The following is a 20,302-nucleotide window of genomic DNA, read 5'->3' on the forward strand; positions in this document are numbered from 1 at the left end:
TATGGGAACAAAGATATTGCAGATGAAGCAGAGAGATACTTTGGTGACTTATTCTCCAACCCTGGTCAGCCTGATCCACAAAGAGCTCTACGCAATATTCGAACAATGGTTAAAAGTGAAATGAATGCATCCTTAACCAGCAACATCACCATTGAGGATATAAAGACAAAAATTTTCAATATTGGTCCTGCTCGTGCCCCAGGACCAGATGGCTTTAATGCTGCTTTTTATCAACATTATTGGGATATCGTCGGCCATGCAATTGTTACAGCGGTAACCGAATTCTTTGAATCAAGGGTCCTTCAACAAGATTGGAATCATACCAATTTGTGTCTCATCCCAAAAGGCACAAATCCGCAAACAGTGAAAGACTTTAGACCAATCAGCCTTTGTAATGTCCTTTACATGGTTATATCCAAGATTCTGGTAATGCGTCTAAAAAAGATACTCACCTTTGTGGTTTCAGAGCATCAAGCAGCTTTCATACCAGGACGTTCAATAACTGAAATGTCTTAATCGCTCATGAGGTGATGCACTCCTTACCAGTGAGAAAACGATGTGCCAACTCTTACATGGCTGTGAAAACAGACATTAGCAAAGCATATGACCGTATCAGTTGAGAGTTCCTGGAAGCTGTTTTAATAAAAAAGGGATTTGATGCACGATGGATTAAGTGGACTATGGCATGCGTTCGCTCTGTTTCTTTCTCTATTCTTATCAATGGTAGCCCTTATGGATGTTTTTCGTCCTTAAGAGGATTACGCCAAGGTGATCCCTTATCTCCCTATCTTTTTATCTTGTGTGCTGATGTCCTGAGCTCACTCATCACATAAGCGATTCGTGATAAGAAGATCCAAGGTATACACATAAGTACTCCGGGTCCCGTTGTCTCTCACCTCCTCTTTGCCGATGATTCTCTATTCTTCCTCAAAGCGAATTACAAGAATAGTTGCAATCTCCTAAAGATCTTCAAGGAATATGAGGATGCATCAGGCCAAATGATTAACCTACACAAATCTTCGATTACTTTTGGTGCTCACGTCTACAAAGAAACAGAGATTAGGTTCAGCAAACACTACGGATCCTTACTATTGGAAGAGGAGGGAAATATCTTGGTTTACCGGAACAATTCAATGGCAAGAAAATAGAAATGTTCCAATATATCCTAGATAATGTTCAGAAAAAAATAGAGGGTTGGCAAACAAGATTCTTGTCAGCGGTGGGGAAAGAAACATTGATCAAAGCAGTGGCATATGCGATGCCAATTTTCTCTATGAATTGTTTCCAACTCCCTGTGGAGCTATGTTCAGAATTAGATAGTATGATGACACGCTTTTGGTTGGGTACAACTAAAAAGTCTAAAATTAAACGTAAAGTGTCTTGGGTGGCCTGGAAGAAGATGGTTGTATCAAAAAAGAAAGGAGGACTCGGGCTTTGTGACCTTCATCTGTTCTACCAAACGTTGTGAGCAAACCAAATGTGAAAATTGATCCAACGACCTCACTGTCTTTTATTTGGGCTCTTAAAAGCAAGATATTTTCGAGATGAAAGCATTTTCAATGCAAAAAAAGAGGAATAAATCATCATATGGTTGGAGCTCGTTACTGTTTGGATGTGAGCTTTAACAAAAAGGAATCCAAGTTAAAATAGGAGATGGCCGCATCACTGCACTTGAGACAGATCCATGGTTACCAACTTTGCCACCTCGTGCTCCCCGGATACTACCAATGTCGGATACTAATCTTCTAGTAGAAGATATTATAGATCCAGGAACCCACCATTGGAATGAAGACAAAATTCAATCTATAGTGATTCCTGAATATCGATACTTGATACACAAAGTTTTTCTTCCAGCAACGCCAGTTCCTGATAACTACCTATGGAGTTATACAAAAGATGGAAACTATACAGTTAAGTCTGAATATTGGACGACACTGCATAGTACAAGCAACGAACCTGGTCCAAAACCCCCATTAGCAACTACACCTGCACTTTCAGCCGGCATATGGCAACTACCAATAACACCAAAGATAAAGCACTTTCTATGGAGGGTAGCATCGAGGGCCATTGGAGTGGGCGAAAATTTACTAAGAAGAAACATAAAAGTAAATCCATAATTTGCAAAATGTTGTTCAACAATAGAAAACAACAGATCATATGCTATTCTCATGCCCTTACGCTGCTATGGTGTGGAGAACGACGGGTTTTCCAACAGATCGACTATGTGACCCAAGGAATACTTTAGAAGCTAAATTGCTGGAGCTTATTGTACTATTTAAAGACACAACTGTGGATTCTACATTCTGCTCCTTACCTTTTTGGCTGCTGTGGAGAATCTGGAAGGGAAGAAATGACCTTGTTTTCAATAAAAAGAACATCACGGTGACCACAATCACCACTCAAGCTACAACAGATACAGTGGAATGGTTAACTCATACAACTACGCATGAAGTCCAATCACACAAAGGCAACTCCGTCAGGCGAACCTCACGATGGACCAAACCACAGGCAGGGAGAATTAAATGCAATTATGATGCCTCACACCATGACGGAGAAAAGGTCTCAGGTCTCGGGTGGATAATCAAAAACTCAAATGTTAATGAACTACATTGTGGCATGGGGAAATTTAAGGTCGTCCCACTCCAGAAGAATCTGAATGCTCAAGTCTTTTATGGGCTATACAATGTAGTTGGGGTCTAGGCTACAGATCAATGATTTTTGAAGGTGATAATTTAAATATCACACGCTTACTCAACCAAGACGGACATAACCACAAGCTATAACACTATCTTGATTCGATCAAACAATGGCCGCCATATGTTTACATCGATGACTTTCTCCTTTCGCCATCAAGAACAGAATACTAGTGCAGATACTTTAGCAAAAACAATTGTTGTATATCCAACTCCATGGGAGATTTTTAATTTCTGTCCAAGTTTTTTACAACAGTCTGTAAACAGTGATCTTAACTCTGATCATTAATAAAATTATTGGAAAGAAAAAAATATATATTCATGGTTTTTTAATCATTGTGTTTTTAGCTTTAAAATCTAATAAAGTGGAACAGAGGGAGTAACTACTATCTAAAATTATATAAGTTTTATATAATGATATAGTAATTGATTATGAAGACAAATATTCGACCAATTATCTTGGTTAATTTTAGAGGTTTTGGTATAAATATTTATTCTAAAATTTGAGACTATTACTTGCAAAAGAGGAATTATATGATGCAATGTTTTTTAATTTTTTTATATAAGAAATGTGTAATTTGATTGTAAAATAAAAATTGTGTAATTTAAATAATATAATAATTTTATTACAGTTTTGAAAAGGATAAAATAAATGGGTAAATTTACAACTTCTATAAATTATATAAGGTATTAGTACTAAAATAAAAATAGAATCTATTTGGAATGTTCTTTTTTCCAGGAATATACCTTGGAGTATGAACAACCTTAATTATAAAATTTCCCTATTGTAAAAGTAAAAACAGAGAAACAAATTAAACAAATTAGTTAATTCATAAGAAAATTGAATTGGTTTAATAGTAAAACGATTTCTTTTTCCACAAGTCTCTTCCGGCGGAGAACCTTATATAAGATACAACACTAACTGCGTCTTCTCTAATCGTCTTCGAACTAACCTTCGGCATTGGTTTCCAGAAACAAGGTATGATCATCGATAATCTTCTCAAAACGCAGTGTTTTCTATTTTAGTCTGCATGTCTGTAATGTTGCGTTGAGCACGATCCGATCCGAGTGTTAGTTTCATATGAAACTGTGATGAATCCAGATTTGGTTTAGCTTTTTTAGTTATGATAATGATATATTAGAATTTACCATGTTTAGTTGATTTCTAAGATAAAAATTTTTGATTTATGGCAGTTCCGTGATCATTACTCTCCAGTTTAAACCTAACTCACTTGACACTTGCTTTGCATATATTTTTTCAGCTATTTAGAATCATGACTCTTGGAGGTACCAATAACAATCAGAACCAATGTGTTAGACGTAACCCTTTATGTTTATGTGAAGGTGATCAGCCCGGTGTAAGCCTTGTTTCGGATGAGGTTCTTACTGGTTCTAATTACCATATTTGGCTCCCTCTCATGACCGTAGCTTTGAGAATAAAGAACAAGATTGGTTTTGTTGATGGAACACTTCTTAAACCACCTCCCAATGATCAAACATCTGCTATGTGGTCTTGCTGTAATAGCATGGTGATGTCATGGATTATGAGTTCTGTATCTGAGGATCTTAGAAAGAGTATTATGTACCATAAGACTGCTCAAGCAATGTGGTCAGCGCTTCAAGCTAGACCAAGACACAGTTATGGAACTTGAAGCAGCATGAGTCAATGGATATCAATGACTATTTCACAAAGTTCATGACATTGTGGAACGAGTTGAAGTATTACAAACCTCCTGTTGTGTGTACCTGTGGAGCAAAGGAAGCTTGGGAAAAATATGAGGAAGAGGAGTGCCTTAGGCAGTTTTTGATCGGTGTGAACCAATCTCACATGCATACAATCAATATGATTTTGACGGAGGAGCCTCTGCCTGATGTCTATTGCGCTTTGAAACGTTTGTATTTTGAGGAATCTCAAAGAACGATGAAACACAGGTCTCACTTATGTCCATGGTCACCAAGCTGGCGACCACTCTATTATTGATAAGAAGAAAGCTGCTTTTTTCTTTTCTTGCTGTGTTCTTTTGCTCACATCATCAAACCCAAATATTTTACTCTACGTTAATTCTTCCACCACTTGTTACTATTGACTCGAATGCGTTCTTAATTGATTTTATACTTCTTCTAATCATGTTGGTTATCATCTAAATACTAAGAGTGGAACTGAAGTTTAGCTATACAATTAAGAAGGTTGGTACTTTTTTCTAACTTGGTCAATGTCATCAATATTGATGACCAAAGAGGTTAGGTGGTTCCAAAGCAACCTTTAACGTTACTATCTTGCATTCACTTCCCTGTCTGAGAACTACCAGATCAGAAGAGATGATTAAAGAGAAGCCATATAACTTCACTGACCTCGTCATTATTTGCTTTCATTACCCATCTCTTGAGTCTGACTACTACTACTACTACTGCTCCTGCTGCATACGGTTACAATATAATATAAATAAACAACGCAAAACTTATTATTATCTTCCAGTTCCAGAATCGGAATTTAATTCCATATGTATTATATGTTTTTAAAATAATTCGGAAGCCCACTGGCACTACTGCCTTGTTCAGTTGTTTACCAACCCTATAATATATATGGTGGTGGGGTGGTTTTAGAGTTTTATTTATATATTTAGGCTTAGTTGTGTTCCATAACTATGGTTGTAGACTTGATAGATAACTAACATAGGTGCTCAAATTTATAATTAAGTTATTATAATCCTCCTAGTATTCTAAAAGGTATGACAAAAAAGTGTACATTCTTATTATTCAATGAATATTTATAACATACTAAACTGAATCACATGGATAAAATATGTACACAAATTCTATAATATTTAACAGAATACATTTTCTTAAATAGTTTCATCACTTCATGGCATCCGAAGACATCCACTGAAATCATAGGAATAGCAATAACTATATATGAGAATAAAATCATACTTTCTCTGTTTTAATATAGTTGTCATTCTAGTTTTAATTTTTTTGTTTGAGTTTAGTTACGGTTTTGCTTTCCAATATCATCATTTTAATAAAAAACTAGATTATGACCCGTGCTAGAGCACGAGTTGAAAATTCTTTTAATTATATTATAATTTTAGAATAACATATAATTTATGCAATTGTTTTTAAAAGTTTTTTAGATAAACCATTATGCAACAATAAAATCATATGCTAAATATGATAGTTTGAAAAAAACATCTATTTTGTATTGTTAATTTTGTAATTTTATGTATGAGAAATGGTTCTGTTTGTTATTTGTTTTTATTTTAATTTTTAAACATGTTCGGTGAAAGTTTTTTTAATATGACTCGTGATTAGGAAATATTTTATTTTCAACTGCATAATAAGCTCTCAGAAATCACGATTAAGTGTGATAAATTGCCAAGATTTTTTTTTACGCCTACCAATATATTTTTATGCCTAACAGTATATATTTTGTAATAATATATGGAATATTAAAGATTTTATTTTGGAAATTGTATAAGTCATTGAAATATTCTCTTTAAGAAGATTTTTTGGGATATTCTTAAGTGTATTTACATAGTCCATAGATTGACCAATTAATCTATAACTTTTTTTTGTAACCAATCTATATTTAATGTATAACCTATTTTGTAATCAACTTATAAAAATTATATAGTTTACAAAAAAGGTTGTTTACTTCCGTTTTATTATATAGGAGATTATTTTATTATCAAATATAAAATAAATAAAATATTAAATAATTTAAAATTTTAATAATCAAACAAACAACTATATAATAGACCATTTATCTATTTTTTTAATATGTGTGCAATAACGTAGAATAACAACTAATCTGAATTGGTGGGAGTCTAGTATTCCATTTAGAGATCGACTAATTAATGCTCATACACACCAACTAGATTATTTTTGAGTATTAATTGAAAAACATTTCCAAATCCCCTTTATAATAAAACGGAAGTACACAACATTGTTTTGTAGACTATATAATTTTAATAATTTGGTTATAAATAGGTTATAGATTAATTGGTTACAAATTAATTAGTGAGTACAACTTTAATTTATTTCCGAAAATCATAAAGAAAATATTCTAAAGAATCATTTTATATCATCTAACTTACCATATTAATTTCTTTTATTAAATTATTCATCCACATTAAAATCTTTTGATATCTAACTTAACATATTAATTTGTTAATTATCATTATACTTCACCTCTCATTTTTATATATGAGTCTATTTTGTGAAACAAATAAATTATCATATTATTTAGTATAATTAAAAAATAGTTTTATTTTTGGATATACCATAAGTTGAATTTTTAAAAACAAGTATAAATTGTTCAATATATAAAATATTCAAGCTTTAGTAATATTATTCTTTAAAATAATATCTATTGAATTTTAAAAAATTACTGAGTACCGGGTCAAAATTTGAATACTTAAGTTCAATTTCATATTTTTTTGTTGAATTTTATAGTTTATTATAATATAATAAACTTTAAATAATTTATTTTGAAATATTTTTAAAATATTAAAACTTGATATAAAAGTTAGAAACTATAAACACTCTAAATTGATTTGTTACAGCAATGTTAATATTATGTCACTATAATATGAAAGAATTTCAAGAAACCAAGTATATTAAAACAAAAAATATAATAACTCGATTTTTAAAAACCAAATTTACAAAATTATGTATTATAATGACATTCAAGTCATGATGTAGAATATACATTGTTGAAATAACTTCACATACATAAACTAAAACAACATATTAAAATTTTATTTTAAAATATAAAATATACAAAATTTTGTATAAAATAAAATTTAACCTGTATTATAGCACGAGTACTTATCTAAAATCATTAACAATATAAAACTTACAAAATATATGTCTTTTTTCAAGCCATCATATTTAGCATATGATTTTATTGCATAATATTTTATCCAAAAAAACTTTTTAAAACAATCACATAAATTATATTATTTTATATAAAAATTATAATATAAATAAATTAAATTTCAATCCGTGCTCTAAAATTCAATCCGTGCTCTAAAAATTATAATATAAATAATATTTCTAGTACGGGTCTCTAGCAGTATTTCATAATATCTCATCCTATAAAAACAAATTACACACAAAGATTCCTCGAGGGAAGTCTATTTTTCACCAATCTAATAGAATATGGATCGTTTTTAAAGATAGCATGCTTATGTATCTAATGACAATGTATCTATATTGATGAAGCTCTCTTTTTCCTAAGTAAAGTCTCACACTATCCAATGTAAGTATGTATAATTCCAAACAAATTAATATTTCCATTTTCATTGGTAGAACTGTCTATTCAATATTGATGATTTTCCCTTTTGCCTTGTAGCAAATATTGTCAATTTGATTTATTTAATTTTCTTTTAGTGATAGTAGGTTTTTCTAATAATGTCAAATTGTCAACACCCATTGTTACCACAAAATCGTTTAAAAAAAAATTAAAAGGTAATTGATTTTTGATGGTATATCATTTAATATATTACGATATATCAGTATATTAATTTTATGATTTCTTTCAATTGATTCAAGAAAAGGCTGCGGACAACCTTTTGAGACCCCATTATATGTGGGGAGATCCGGAGATGCATGCTTATGTTTTACTGTTAACCAGAATTTGCATGTAATGTATTGACATCTCTAGCGATATAATTACAAAAACCAAAACAAACAAAAAACATTGTTTGCTTTTATAATTAAACATTGTACTGAATTAAATATATATAGTGTAATAATTGTTTCGTTTTGTTTGTCAATTCTTTTTTTTTTGTCAATTCTTATTGGCCACACACACACACTCTCTTTTAATATATTGCGGTATTCACGTGATGATTCATGATTGTATTCAAGATTAGTCCCAAATATGATCTAGTAGGTTTATATGTGTACGTATATATATGTATATAAGAAAAGACTTCACTATTGATTGCGATGCTTCTTTGATAATTGCTTCTAACTACTTACTTGTTCTGTCCTCTTCTACCGACAGTCGACCATTTATATTTTTAGCTCCTACCGATTTTTTTAGTGTGTTTGTGTGTGTTTCGTTTGATGATTATATCTTTGGTCCACACTTCACAGCACAACCCTCGAGTTGGTCGATTCTATCTCGTGGAGACACCACAACCACCGAAATTTAATCTTTTAGGGTAATATAATATATCATAGTGTTTCGTGCCATATCTTGGTCCCAATATGATTCTTCTTAGAGGTCACAAAGTTTGAGTTATTCTTGATTATTTGTAACCTAGCTATAAATATGGTTTTCTAATTCACTACTGTATAATCCGTAATACTTGTGCAGTGACAACTAATCAATCTCATATTTTTTTCATCTTTTTTTTCATTGATTATATGCAATCTACAATAGTTAAATGTTAATAATTATGTTTATTTGCATGAAATAAGTGATAATTTGGGTATGATTGTTGTTAATATGCGCCTCATTTTATTAGTTTAATCGCGAGAGTGAATCTGTACTTTACGTCAACTATTTGCAAGATTAGTTTTCCAAATGATTACATATATTATTTGATGGTGAGAGATAATTGACGTCCTCCGAAAATACTTTATTAATTACAATTTTTGGTGTATAGTATTGATGGATTGATTGGTGATACAAAATGGTAGTCATTTTTTAAATGAGAATGGTATGAAATAGTTAGAAGAAAATGGAAATAGATAAATGGTACATGAGTTTGAAATTCATGTTGATGTTTTAATGAAAATTTACTATTTTTTTTTCTAGTGAATATTAAAGAACATGTACAAAAAAGAACACAAGTAGTCAAGTAGATAATGACATTTGATATTAGTCGCATAACGATGGAAAATACAGTTTCACACCATTTTCCTAGAGAGGAAATAAAAAATCTGATAACTTGAATCTCACCCACAATCAAAGTTAACCATAACGGTTCAGCACGAGCCCACATGTTCGTACTCACTATGATTCCCCGAGGCAAATCGACCCCAATATCTCTCGTCTTAACATAAACTAGCGTGTGGTATATTACGGGACGATTTTTTTTTAAAAAACTTTTGAATATATTATAAATAGATCAAGTTTTTTTGAGTTTTAATATAAATGTTACATTGTTATATATGTATGTTCTTACAGTAATTAATAAAAAAGTTAAGGTAGTTATTTTCTATATATTAAAATAACTCAAATATGAAATAATCTATATCTAAATATACTTGTTTGATTAAAAAAATTCTAAAACAATTTTTAAAATATATATCCGCTTATAAAAATTCAAATCACATCATATGCTAAAAAAATCTAAAATTTTATTAACTTAATGTATTAAATAGTAATTTAAATAATTAAATATAAGATTAAATAAAAGTGAAAGGAAAATTATATTTTAATTTAACATATTGCTTTAAATTAGGTAGATAGATTTTAGGAAATTAATATTATCAAATAAGGAAATCATTGTGTTTGGTTGTAAGGATTGTAGAGAATTTAGTTGAAACTTGTTTGGATACAAAGATAAGAAAGGATGACACAAAAAATGTACTCCAAAAATGTTAAGATAGATTAACTATTACCTTAAACAAAAGATAAAAACACAACTTAACCATAAATAAAATTACTAGCAAGAAATATTTGGCTCTCTATGAAATTCTCTGTATTCAACTTTATTTCTCCTCATTTGTGTGAACAAAAAGATGCCCCACCTTAGATATGCATGATTTTGCCTCATTCTAAGAAAAATAAAAAAAGTAAAAGTTGTCTTATTGACAAAAAGATGAGAAGAAAAAAACTTTTGTTCAGAGCCTGATATGATAATAGGACTTAGAAGACCTACACATTGTCTACTCTTTTGATATCCTTCAAAGTTGAGTAAAAAACGAAACCGACAGAGAGAGAAAGAGACCCTCTCTTGCATCAAGAAGGTTTTAGTCCCTTGCAACAAAAGTAAGAAAAAAAACACCAAATGAAAAATTTCTAAGGTAGTAGAAGAAGAAAGTGAAACACACATGAATCACAGATTTTTTTTCATAATCACTTCTCTGTAGCGTCTCTGTTTATTTCCCAGTACAATAAACAAACGCCACACAAAAATCTAAGTACATCAAAAGAATCATAATCATGATGAAGAAGCCTGAAAAAAAAAAAAAAACAAAAACAACAACAACACCTCCACACAAGAATTATATAGTAAAAGAAAGAAAAAGATTTCACAAAATGAGAAACCTTTTTTCAATCAAAGAATTCCCAATTGAACCTGGGCGGGACCGTGTGATTATTTGCAGTAGTCGAGCTCAATGGTGTAGAGGGATGATGATCAAATGTTTCCCATTTAGTAGAAGAATCTTCTACCACAAATGGAGCTGATCCTGAGTCCCTTGGCTCCTCTTGTATCTCTTGTTTCTTCTCCTTGTATTGTATAGGCATGTCCATGAGAGACTGTACCGGTTTCTGTTCTTGCTTCTCCTCATTATTATGTTCTTGAATCGGTGCAAGTCGCTTAGGAGCACCTGACTGTTTCTGCTGTCCATTAGCTATGGAGTTTTTCACCTTCAACACATCGAGTGTTTCAACATAATTCTGCACTCTCTTCACCTGCATATATACATAGAAACAAAACGTTACAACTAAAGAACATTACGAAAAAAAATCTTCGGTCATGAGATGATATTACATTACCTGCATCTTTCTTTGTAACTTCACATCACCTTCAGCCACAATACCATCCAACTTAATCAACTCATTCATCAACAACTCAATCACCGTTACAAGATCTTTCTCCGCAATCTTCCCTCCCTTCTTAATAACCATCTCAAACGCCGAAACCTACACACACAAAACACACACAATAAGATTTCACCGCAAGAAACAAAACCTAAGAAAGTAAAAAAAAAAAGAAAGAGCAAGGCGGGCAAAGGGCATTACCCGTCCGCCAAGCCTATCAACATCAAGACTAATATCAGAAATCGCTTTAGACGCCTTTTCGGTTTTGGCGATCTTCCTCATCTCCAAAAACCGTTTCTCTTGGCTAATAGGGTCTTCGATAAGCACCATCTTGGATTTATCTTTAACTCCCGAAACATCAAGAAACGCCTTTGAATCCCTCTCTTTATCTTTATACATAAGCTTCTGATCTTGATGATGTATACCCGTTGGTCCACTCAACATCTTCTTTAACTCCCCTGCACTCATCAACCAACCAACATAAATCTCTCTCTATTCCATAACCCTTTCTCAAAGTTCCAAATATAGTTAAAGAGAGAGACTAACCAAATGAAGCTTGAGGACTAATACTGATCTCATGGTAGACGGAACCGTACTTGATTCTGACTCTGATCATAGGCGGTGGTGGAGGTCCAACAGGATCCAAATCCGGGTTACGTTTCTGAACCAACATACCACCAGGTCTCATTTCCCACTCATGACCGCCTGACTCCCTGCCGCCGCCACCGGAACCTCTGCCGCCATTAGTCGCCGTCGCCGCCGCCGGAAGATTTGTCGGTTTGTTTCTCATCATCTTCATCATTTTTTCCTTTTCTTCTTCCTCTCAGTTAAACGGATCTGAGTATCTTTCTGATATAAATAGAGAGAGAGAGAGAGATTATTAGTTAGTTAAATCAGGAGAAAGAAAGAAAGACAAAAGACATTGGAGACAAGACACACAAAAGAATGTTTATTACAAGAAATCGGGGACTTGGAGGAACATCATCAACAACAATACAACTCCAAAGTCCAAGTCCAACCCATTTCGCCACGTGTACTACAAAGATCAAACCAGAGACCTTTCCTGATCTAACTAACTCTTTCTTCTTCTTTGAGCTTCCAAATTTTTCAAGAATCTTGAGTTTTGACTTCAGATCGAAAAGGTTTTTTATTTCACTCAGAAAAAAAAAAAAAAAAAAAAGAGAAAGTTTTTGGGATTTCCCGAGAAAATTTAGGAAAGAGTAGAAGAATCAGAGAAAAGCATCCGGATTCTCTGTTCCGAGTTTTCTTAGTTTCAGAGAAATTTGTTTGGGGCAAAAAATAATACTTTTTAAGTCTTTAATTATTTAAGACGAGAGAAGAAGAATAATATAACGAGTGGCCAGCTAAGTTGTGCTTGTGACTTATTATAAGTCAATTTTTACATACATACATATACATACATTTTAATTGTATATATTTTTGTCGGAATATATATTTTGTTTTCTTTTCTTTCGTGTTTTCATTGGATTACTACTATTTTTTTCCGAAGTGACAAAGTTATCATTTGGAAACTAGAGTATGTTAATTATTATAGTTATCTTACTGTTCACTTCTTCAGGTTAACCTTTTTAATCATTGAGCTGCAAAACTACCCTATACGAGTAGGTTCGAGTGGGTATAATTTTACTAATATACTCCCTCCTTATTATAAAAGATGATTTTTTAATATTTTTTTGTATTACAAAAAATGATTTTCTTTCTACTTTTATCAATTAATGCTAAGAAATTATAAATTTCAAGAACCATTAAATAGAAATTTAAAAGTTTGATGAAATACTTTTGATTAATAATTATAAAATATCTTATTATAAATAAATAATACATTTATTGCTACATATTAAATATTTTCTTAATTTATGTAAAAATCTTAAAACATCATCTATTGTGATACGGAGGAAGAAGTACTATATAATAGGCATTAATAATCTGCGTGTAGATGGGTATAATCTAAAGAAAAGAAGTTAAAAATACTGAGATTAAGAAGTACATACAGATATAATTGTGCAATTAAACAACAATGATTCATATACCAAAAAAGAGAGTACAGAAATGGAAAGGGTAGCTAACAAAGCATTAAAGCACCTAGTGGCTTCATTACGCTTATGTTTGTACATAAATAAATTAAGAAAAAATAAACAAATACGTATGACGAATTGGGGGGATAATGTTATTGTACGATGAGGTGCAGGTAAAGGCATTAGAAGACGAATCGGTCTGTCGTCCACGTGTGATGATGGCTAATGACAATTTGGGAAAAATTCATATAAGGGATCCAATCATTGACTCTGCGTTGGTCTTTAAAAACACAACCATGTGTGTGTGGTTCTTATCCTACGTGTTCGACGGCGAACCATTTGGGATCGATCGCTGATTCTTAGACCATCTCCATCCGGGGTTGTTAGTGTTTAGAAGGAAAAAATTAAATCAGAAGAAAGGAAAAAATTAAATCAGAAGAAAGGAAAAAATCAAAGGGAACCTCTTATTTAACAGCCTGAACTCAGTTTTAAGGGACGGTACGTGTACTTATTTCGTTGGTTGGGCTGTAAAGTACAAAAGGGTAAAAAAAAAATTAAGACGCCGATCACCATTTTTTCGTCTATCACTTTCTCTCTTTCTCCCTTTCTCTCCTTCACTCGCGAACGAAGTCTTGATCCGACAAAGGATGCCTGCTTTAATCGGAGGTTATAGAATCAGTCTCGTGTTTGGTCGGAGGCGATTTGACACGGCTGAGATCTTGGTGGAGGCGACTGTAGCGGCGGCAAAGTGAATCGTCGTGGAGGTTGTATTGGAGGCGCTGCAAAGGGGAAGGCGATTCAATGCTGAAATCAATCCGATTGAGAGTGTAAGTTTCTCAGTTCAATTGTAAGATTAGGTTTACAGTTAGGTTTATTTGATTTTGGATCGCAGTTTAGGGTTTTTGATGTTTGTTCGAAAATTGGATTCTTTGTGTGTTTGTGTTCCGATTTATAATTGATGGTTTACACGGATTAGGGTTGTTGGTTCTTTGTGTTCCGATTTGGTCTGTTTGTGTTCCAAATTGGTGTGTTGTGTACCGATTGATAAGTGATGCTTAAATTGGGATTAGGGTTCTTGAGAACCATGTGATCCGATTTGGTCTGTTTGTGTTCAGTTTTTTTGTTTGTTAGTGTTCCGATTAGGTGTGTTTGTGTTCCGTTTGCTGTGTTCAGTTTGTGGTCTGTTTGTGTTCTATTTTTGGTGTGATTGTGTTTGTGTACCGATTGATAAATGATCTTTTGTGTTGGTTAGACATGATTGTAGAAAACAAAGTATATTGTTATTGTTCGATTTAGATTGTAGAAAACAAAGTATATTGGCCTTGTTTGATATTCATTCTAATTTGCGGATTGTGATATATGTCTCTATTTTGTTTTGAGGTTAAATGGGGACAAATGGATTGATGGAAGTATATGAGTATAGAGTTTGCTATCTGTTCGGCTATGAAGGAAGGTATTTTAGCATCATCCTTTTTCTTCATTTAATTTGGTGTTATTTTAAGTAAGAGTCGAGTCTCACATTGATGATATTGCTTTGTTTGTTGGTTGTTATTAATACGTTTAGTACTTGCCTATTAGAGAGGTCTACATCCAAATTTAACTATGATGGTTTGTGTTATGGTTGTGAAGATGTTTATTGTGTGGTTGTTGTAGTGTAGATTAAAATATAAATACAAAATTTAAAGCAACTAGTTGTGAAACTTAAATTCATCTAACTAACATTATAAATTGAAAGACTTGATCCTCATAGTAAAAACACCAAGTAAACACACACCACACTATTAACCGTAAAAACTTCTTCTTCAATATCCTTTTAACACACGATATGGATTCAGACGACTCCATGAATCCATATCGTCCGTCCCCAAGCTTCTTCAATCTGTTAACCAGTCAACATGAAACCCAAAACCTCGAATACACTCATTGTGAGAGTCCATGTTCGGAGGCTCCATCTAAACCTGCATCTCCTCTAGAAAACCGGAAGTCAAGGAATGCATGGTTACCTTCTGATGATGTCATGCTTGTTAGCGCATGGCTTAACACTAGCAAGGATCCGATCAGATCCAATGAGCAAAGACGTGGAGCATTTTGGGAGAGGATTGTGGATTACTATGCGGAATGTCCGAATGCTGAAGGTCAGCCAAAAAGAGAGGCTCGTCATTGTAAACAGAGGTGGGGGAGGATAAACAACTTGGTGTGCAAGTTTGTTGGTTGTTTCGAAGCTGCAACAAGGGAGAAGTCTAGTGGACAAAACGAAGATGATATGATGAAGCTAGCACACGAAATTTACTTCAATGATCAGAATCAGAGGTTTACCTTGGAGCATGCTTGGCGAGAGTTAAGATATGATCAGAAATGGTGTGCTAGCACATCATCTAAAGTTAATGGAGTGAAAAAGGGAAGGGTGGTGGGTGAGGATGTGTCCGCACAACCTGTGGTTAATGTCGAAGATGAACCACAGCCCCGTCCTCCTGGTGTTAAGGCTGCAAAGGCTGCAAAGGGGAAGGCTAAACCGGTTGTGGAGGAGGATGGAAAAGCTTTCTCGGAGTTTCAGATGGAACGTGTTACGCGGATGTATGAGATGAAGCAAGCGGATTTCTCTTTGAAGGAGAAGGAGTTTGCTATGAAAAAGGAACATAGCTTACATGTGATGCTTGAAGCTCTCATTGCTAAAAAGGATTCACTTACTGAAACTGAAAAAGCCCTTAAGGAAAAACTAATCAATGATTTGATTTCATCAGGTTGAATCTTTATGTTTTATTAACTATGTTTGTAGTGTTCTATGCTATCTTGTGTTTGGAACATGAATCGGATGTATGCTTATGTTCAAGGAATCAGATGTATGCTTTTGTTAGTTGAATATGTTCTGTTTTATGAATCGGATTAAGTTTGTTTGTTGAATAAGTTATGTTTTATGAATCGGACTAAGTTTGTTTGTTGAATATGTTCTGTTTTATGAATTAGGTCGACCAAGAAGGGGATCTCCGTGACAGTCCCTCCATGTCCCTCCATGTTACCACATATTGCTTACAATTTTTGTGTACCACATATTGTCAAGTCCGTGACACAAATATCTCATGTACTCACACATTTTTTGTACTTCTAACACAAGTTTAAAGTTTCTTTTTATACCACATATTATTTACAATGTTTGTGTACCACACATTTTTTGTACTCAAGATATCATCTTTTTCTATATAATGATCAACACTTCATAACAATACATATCACAAGCATTTTCCTATTATTCTCAACACCAACAAAAAGATTCCTTATCTTTACTTTCCTTTTTCTTACAATGGCTTCTTCTTCCCATTCTTCTTCCCAAAATGATGTTGATGACATACTTGATGAATGTTTTAATCAAACATGCGATCAAATCACCAATCATGTATGGCAAAATCTTCTTACTCCACCAATCAAAAGTCAACCACCACCTAAACCAAGAAAAAAGCGAATTCACACTGAAAGAAATCGAGAAGTCGGTCATGACCACTTGTGGAATGATTATTTCAGTGAGGATGCTACTTACCCTCCCAAAATTTTCAGTCACCGTTTTAGAATGAACAAGCCATTATTCATTCGTATTGTGGATAAGCTCGTAAATGAAGTTCCCTATTTTCAACAAAGAAGAGATGCTACTGGAAGGTTGGGTCTGTCTACATTGCAAAAGTGTACAACAGCAATTCGTATGCTGGCATATGGTTCTGCAGCTGATGCGTTTGACGAATACCTCCGACTTTCTGAAACCGTGGCGCTATCATGCTTGGAAAATTTTACAGATTCAATCGTAAATTTATTTGGAGATGAGTACGTGAGAAGACCCACACCAACAGATCTTCAAAGACTACTCGACATTGCGAGTTTCGCGGATTTCCCGACATGATAGGAATCATCGATTTTATGCATTGGGAGTGGAAGAATTGTCCCACCGCTTGGAAAGGTCAATACACCCGCGAATCTGGAAAGCCCACAATCGTTTTAGAGGCGGGTGCTTCTTATGATCTCTGGATCTGGCATGCTTTCTTTGGACTACCAGGTACATTAATATCAATATTCTTGACCGATCTCCAATCTTTGATAATATTTTGCATGGTCGAGCTCCTAAAATTAAATACAGTGTCAACGGACATGCATATAAATTGGCTTACTATCTGACGGATGGTATTTATCCAAAATGGTCTACTTTTATTTAATCTATTCCACTGCCACAAACTCCAAAAGCCTCTTTATTTGCAAGACAACAAGAAGCTGTGCGTAAAGATGTAGAGCGTGCTTTTGGAGTTTTGCAGGCTCGATTTGCCATAGTCAAAAACCCGGCTCTTATTTGGGATAAGGAAAAAATTGGGAAAATAATGAGAGCATGTATCATACTGCACAATATGATAGTAGATGACGAACGAGATGGGTACACTCTGTTTGATGAAACTGAATTCGCACAAATGGAGTCAAGTAGAGCTTCAGAAGTTGACTACACGCTTCTAACACCCAGGCCTTCATGTGTCGCTACTATGCTCAAGAATCGAAAGGATGTTCGTGATCGAAAAAAAAATAAATGCTTGCAAGATGATTTGGTTGAGAATATTTGGGCAAAATTTGGAGCAAATCAGTATTAAAATTAATCATTCTCTCCATTTATGAATTGCATTTCTGTTGTAATATGTATTAATGTTTTTATTATGTTTGTATGTTTGAAAATTAATTAAAATGCAATATTTTCTAATTTTATAAAATCTTAGATGTTTACACATTTATACCACTTCTATTCTATTTAAAATTTTTAAGTTTTAAAAAACAATATTTTCAAAAATAAAAGACCCAAAATAAAAACCTACTAATAGAAGAGAAAATTTTATCTAAAAGATCATGGGTATTTGTATTCAAATGTATACACAATTATTTTATAAAAAATTTAAGAACCCCCGTTATAATAGCCTGCCCATAATTATGCTCTTAAGCTATTTTTACCATAACCAAATTAACCTTTTTTAAGTCTTCCTTCTTCGACTCCTCGTTTTATGTGTGTTTTGGTAAAATCTTGTCAACGTTAGTTTCAAGACTAATTTTGCTTCATCCTTACCTTCTTTTGATCTAGTATCAATTTTTTTTTTTAAAAACATTTCATAGAATCTAATCATGCAAAACCTTTTTTCATGAACCATTATGTGTTAAAGAAAATACAATAATTGCAATATATTTATAATTAACCAAAATAAATAAATTATATACTGATATTTACTAAACTGCTTCGTCTTTACTACTAATATGTTCTGACTTCTGACTATAAAACGTCGTATTATTGCTACCAAGATAAAAAATTACACTTTGGCGACAAATTGACATTGAACAAAAATGCAAAACAAAATATAAAAATATTTTATTGGCGTCCTTTGGCTACGGATTATACATGTTGTTACTCAGAGTCAAAGGCATTGAACACGATCCATACATTAGTATAACTCCATCAGAAATAGTATCATAGTACCTTGAAGGATTCTTTCTTTCACCAAGGTTTATGTTTGTTATTAGCTTTCATGCTTTAGGTTTAACCACAAACTCCCTTGCAGTGGTATTGGTGGTGTGTCTCTACTGAGAAACTATTAATTATAACCTACGTACAGATTAAACCAAAAGTGTATTTTAAAACCATATGAGAAAGTGATTGTAATCAATCATCTATAGGTTATAGTTTTGATTATTATCCCATCTAATCTTTCTCTGCGATATATATTGCGTGACCATGTTATTGACATTTTATCAAACCGTTTCTTATAACCAAGCTCTTGTCGGTTGCACGTCCAAAATGCTCGAATCATGTGTTTTGCTCGGACCATTAGATAACACGTTCAAATTACAATGTAAACAAAATTCACAATCAGAAGCGGTAACTAAGAAAATTCACGTGTTTTTTACAGTACAAATTTTTAATAAAAAAACAAACTATATATTAGAATTTGACGTAAAAGTAAATAAAACGAAAGTATTACAAAAATAAGAATTTTGCTTTTCTCACTCTCTATCTCCTTTTTGACTTTTGTACCTTTTTATCCTGTCTCTCGGGTCGTCACTGTGAATCGAACGTGCAGCCACCGACACTTGCGGCACGTGAGACCTCACACGCACACAAGTTCCGAGTGGGTTTGTTCCTCTGCATCGCGTTGTTTTGATGCTGACGGTGCGCTCTGATTTCGCTTTAGCCGACGCTGACTAATACGACTATGGCCGGTGCTTGCCTGCTTGGATTTATTCAACACCTTTCTTTAATTTGCTTCCTTAACTACTGATTACCTAATTGACCCCCTTATTATATTTGATTAGTTATTGAATTATGTAGTAATAAACAACTTTTTAAATTAAGTCGAATCTTTTACGTTTCTAACATTTTATCAGGATTCTTCCTGATTTCTTTTTCGTTGATTTATAAACAAAACATAGTTGAGTAGGGACGTTTCACCCGACCAATTAATAATTATATATTTATGGAAATCTGTATTATCATTATTATATCAGTTTTGCACATATTTGTTTTTTCTATTCTTTAATAATAAATTTCTAGAAAACCAAATTGTTTCAAAGTATTTTTTAAAGTTTTCAATGCATTTTTACTAATTATTGATGATGTATAGAAACTTCAAAATTTTATAATTATTATAATTGGTTTACGGTTATAGAAAATTGTTCATAAAAAAGGCATTTATAGTTTATTTTCTCAATATGTGAATTAAATAAATTAGATTAATAGGAATAGAGGGAGAATAATAGTATAAGGTTTTCGTTAGTCCAGTTTGTAAGGAAATTTTTTAGAAGACATGGTTTCTTTTCTTTTATAAAAACTAGGTTTTGAACCC

The 20,302-nt window shown here is 32.9% G+C and overlaps 4 protein-coding genes and 1 long non-coding RNA gene across 6 annotated transcripts; 4 read left to right on the forward strand and 1 right to left on the reverse strand.

Moving 5' to 3' along the window:
* Positions 1-1,727: 1,727 nt before the first annotated feature.
* Positions 1,728-2,700, forward strand: LOC147935263 (uncharacterized). Its single transcript, XM_087472930.1, has 2 exons — positions 1,728-2,051; positions 2,143-2,700. Exons 1-2 carry the CDS (start codon positions 1,728-1,730, stop codon positions 2,698-2,700), a joined length of 882 nt encoding a protein of 293 aa, XP_087329056.1.
* A 7,772-nt stretch (positions 2,701-10,472) lies between these two features.
* Positions 10,473-12,932, reverse strand: LOC109124432 (BAG family molecular chaperone regulator 1). 2 transcript variants are annotated; one of them, XM_010444426.2, is made up of 5 exons: positions 12,375-12,932; positions 11,965-12,267; positions 11,620-11,876; positions 11,374-11,520; positions 10,473-11,289 (listed from the first exon to the last, which is right to left on the reverse strand). In XM_010444426.2, exons 2-5 carry the CDS (start codon positions 12,218-12,220, stop codon positions 10,927-10,929), a joined length of 1,023 nt encoding a protein of 340 aa, XP_010442728.1. In that variant the 5' UTR covers positions 12,221-12,267; positions 12,375-12,932; the 3' UTR covers positions 10,473-10,926. The 2 variants fall into 2 exon arrangements, with proteins under 2 accessions (XP_010442728.1, XP_010442729.1); XM_010444427.2 differs by having other exon boundaries at positions 12,358-12,783.
* A 444-nt stretch (positions 12,933-13,376) lies between these two features.
* LOC147935264 (uncharacterized) lies at positions 13,377-16,602 on the forward strand. The gene is made up of 2 exons (XR_015571546.1): positions 13,377-14,907; positions 16,419-16,602. It is a non-coding gene; the product is annotated as an uncharacterized LOC147935264 (long non-coding RNA).
* On the forward strand, positions 15,239-16,308 carry LOC109127423 (glutathione S-transferase T2-like). The gene has a single exon (XM_019232081.2). The coding sequence runs from the start codon at positions 15,280-15,282 to the stop codon at positions 16,198-16,200; it is 921 nt and encodes a 306-aa protein (XP_019087626.2). The 5' UTR covers positions 15,239-15,279; the 3' UTR covers positions 16,201-16,308.
* Positions 16,603-16,752: 150 nt separating the features above from the next.
* LOC147935265 (uncharacterized) lies at positions 16,753-17,340 on the forward strand. The gene has a single exon (XM_087472931.1). It carries the CDS (start codon positions 16,753-16,755, stop codon positions 17,338-17,340), a length of 588 nt encoding a protein of 195 aa, XP_087329057.1.
* Positions 17,341-20,302: the final 2,962 nt, after the last annotated feature.

The sequence above is a fragment of the Camelina sativa genome, chromosome 11 (assembly GCF_030686135.1).
Source record: "Camelina sativa cultivar CO46 ecotype springtype chromosome 11, ASM3068613v1".
Lineage (NCBI taxonomy): Eukaryota > Viridiplantae > Streptophyta > Magnoliopsida > Brassicales > Brassicaceae > Camelina > Camelina sativa.